The sequence below is a fragment of the Punica granatum genome, chromosome 1, assembly GCF_007655135.1.
Source record: "Punica granatum isolate Tunisia-2019 chromosome 1, ASM765513v2, whole genome shotgun sequence".
Classification (NCBI taxonomy): Eukaryota; Viridiplantae; Streptophyta; class Magnoliopsida; order Myrtales; family Lythraceae; genus Punica; species Punica granatum.
Genome location: NC_045127.1, coordinates 26871732 through 26874656, shown reverse-complemented (window position 1 = coordinate 26874656; position 2925 = coordinate 26871732). Strand labels below are relative to the sequence as shown.

Sequence of the window (2925 nt, the reverse complement as noted above, 5' to 3'; positions counted from 1 at the left end):
GCGTGGGATCGAGGGCTGTCCCAATCTTCAAGGTGCGGGGCTCTTCTTCGGTGCCCATGTTGATCTCCTCTATCGGCTCCACCGAGGTGATTTGATGATCCTCGAGGCGACGCAAACTCTCTTCAATCTCGGGCACTTGACTGTCCTCGGGGAGCCCTTCCTCGAAGTATATGGGTTGGGGTTCACCAAGGTGCTCTTGGAATGGGTTCGAATCGAAGTGTCGAGGATTTGGATTCGAGTGGAGCCTGGAAATTTGAGAGAATTGTCTTAGAAAAATTTAGAATGCTGCGAAATAGAGAATAGAAGGAGGAGATGAAACGCATGGGAATTCAAAAAATGCGTGAGAGATTTCATTGATAATGTCAATATGAAGCCATAATAGAAACCCCTCTCCCGTCGTGTGGCGCATGGCTTATGCCGACACGTGGGGCACATCATATACATGGATAAGCCTTACACATCGGCAATCACAGCCGAGTAGCGCGGGACTGAGGTCCAGTTGTCAAGCTCCTCATTTTCCTGCGCCAAGCGGATGTGAACCCCTGAAAGAAGCTCCTCGGTGACCGCGTCCACGGCTGACGAAGCGGCAAGAGTGTCGTCGGAGTCCGAGGAAGGGCCGTCAAGGGTGCCCCCGATGGTGTGTGTAGGCCCGGGGAAGAAGTGCGATAGCGGGAGGACTGGAGTGCCCCTGTTGAGCCTCCCGTAGTGTGCGGCGAGGCAATGAAGGTGGTTGCCCCTGCGGGCCTCGATGATTTCATGACAGGAGGGGCGAAAGCCGAGTCCCCTCCTGTGCTTGTACTCTTCGACTTCAATAGGGCGGCTGATCCCTTGTCCGCGCTCCCCGAGGCCGGTGCTGGGAATGTAATTGTTGCGTAGGAGAACCTTTCCTATCATGCGGTCGGCACGGGATGGTCCACTCTCTCCGTAGTCCCGGATGACGGAGATGGTTTCGAATGAGTGGAATGGGAGGTTTTCATCGTCCCCGACGCTAATATAGGGCACCGCCGTCTCCTTGTAGATGGCGTAGTCCTCCTCCCCTTTTACCGTAATGAGCTTCTCCTCAACGATGAACTTCAGCCTTTGGTGCAGAGAAGAGGGGACGGAGCCGACCGAGTAGATCCAGGGCCTCCCGAGCAACAGGCTGAACGCATTCGGGATATCGAGCACCTGGAACGTGATGCTGAACGAGCACGGGCCAACATCTATGAGGAGGTCGATCTCCCCGTTCACCTCCCTGCGTGAGCCGTCGAAGGTTCGGACCGCTGTTTTGCTTGGGCGGACTCGGTTGAGGTCCACGTTCATCTGTTTCAAGATGGTCACCGGGCAAACGTTGAGGGCGGACCCATTGTCAATCATGACCCGGCCAATGATGTAGTTGTTGCACTTGCAGACAATGTGCAACGCCCGCGAATGTGACCAACCTTCGGACTGGAGCTCGTCGTCCGAGAACGAGATGGTGTTGGAGAAGATGGACCCGACAGTCTCATCTATCCTGTCCGGGGGCGTCCCTTTTGGAACTTGTGCAGTCGTCAGGACCCGCAGGAGGGCTTCCCGGTGAGGTTCCGAGCCGAGGAGGAGGGCAAGCAATGAGACGTGGGTCGGGGATTTGGCCATTTGCTCGACCTTTTTATACTCGCTCGCCTTCACGATCTTCATGAATGCTTCGGCTTCCTCTTCGGTTACCTTCTTCGATGGAAAAGGCGAGCTTTCGGGCACTGCCCCAACTTCAGTTGCAGGCGCCTTCCCTTTGTTTCTGATCGCCGGGTTCTCGTACACCCGCCCCGAACGCGTCACCCCCATGACACTGAACTGCTGCTCAACACTCCCGATACTTCCTTCATAGGTCCAGGGGACCTTGCTGTCTGTATACAGTTCTCGCGCGGGGATATCCACGACGAATGGAGCCGACGAAGCCATGTGCCCCGCGAATCCGACCGTGGGTTCCTCGGGAGTATAGTTGATCACGAAGGGAAGGGGGTTGTCTTGCGTGTCTTCGTCCCTCCCCGAGGCGCATATGGAGATCATGTTGATGGAAGGTCCCGAACTCGGCCTATGGTCCGAGAGGGGGTTGTCCTGCACATTCGGGGGCCTGACGGCGTTGACGGTGAGCCTGTTGCTGTCAATCCTCCTTTGGATCTCGTCTCGCAACCTCCAACAATTATCGAGAGTGTGCCCTGGCGCGCCCTGATGATATTCGCAGCGTTTAGACTGGTCCTGAATGGACGGGTCAAAATTCGGGCCTGGGGATATCGGTCGAATCTGATCGCCCGCAAGGAGTTGTCGATATATGTGAGAAAGAGGGGCAGGCAGAGGTGTGTATTGCTTGCGGGGTCGGTTGTGCGAGGCACCGGCCTGTGGACCCTGCGAAGTGGGATTCTGTTGCGCCGGTGGAGGAGCTCTCGACACCGGGGGCCTAGGCTGAGGGGGCTGAGCTGACGCGAGCGTGTAGTGGCCGTACGGTTCTAGGGTCATTGTCGGCGGGACCGGTGGAGCCGAGTAGTAAATCGACTGAGGTTGATGCTATGGAGGCGGAGAGAAGTAGGTAGGAGCGGCAGTCGGTGTGGTCGTGAGATTCACCGAATATTGTTGGGACGCCTGATGTGCCGTATTGACAGCGTTAACTGAGACTTCCTTTCCTCTCCTCCTGCCGGAAGATGGGGACGTCGCGGGGACCTTCTTTGATGACTCCTCCCCTTTACTGGCGGGGACCTCCATCCTTTCGAGCTTGATCCCCAAATCAAGCTTTTTCCCGGCCTCAATGAGGTCGGAGAATGAAGAAGTGTGGGCCAACAGGTGCGAATAATATATCCCTCTCAGCGTGGAGTGAAACAACTGAACCTGTTGTGCTTCGCTGATCGGAGGGATGTGTTTCGCCGCTTGGGCACGCCACTTAGTACCGTATTCTTCGAACCTTTGGCCCCGCGC

General features: G+C 56.4%; 1 protein-coding gene across 1 annotated transcript; it reads right to left on the bottom strand.

Moving 5' to 3' along the window:
* Positions 1-267: 267 nt before the first annotated feature.
* Positions 268-2472, bottom strand: LOC116204775. Its single transcript, XM_031537061.1, has 3 exons — positions 1330-2472; positions 541-1167; positions 268-285 (listed from the first exon to the last, which is right to left on the bottom strand). The coding sequence occupies exons 1-3, from the start codon at positions 2470-2472 to the stop codon at positions 268-270; spliced, it is 1788 nt and encodes a 595-aa protein (XP_031392921.1).
* Between the last annotated feature and the right edge of the window lie 453 nt (positions 2473-2925).

What these genes read in the sequence shown, in the direction of transcription:
- LOC116204775 (XM_031537061.1), bottom strand. Translation starts at nt 2,472, where the DNA reads ATGACCCTAGAACCGTACGGCCACTACACGCTCGCGTCAGCTCAGCCC. An exon ending in ACAATGGGTCCGCCCTCAAC is followed by an intron (nt 1,168 to 1,329) that starts GTTTGCCCGGTG and finishes ATCACGTTCCAG; the next exon opens with GTGCTCGATATCCCGAATGC.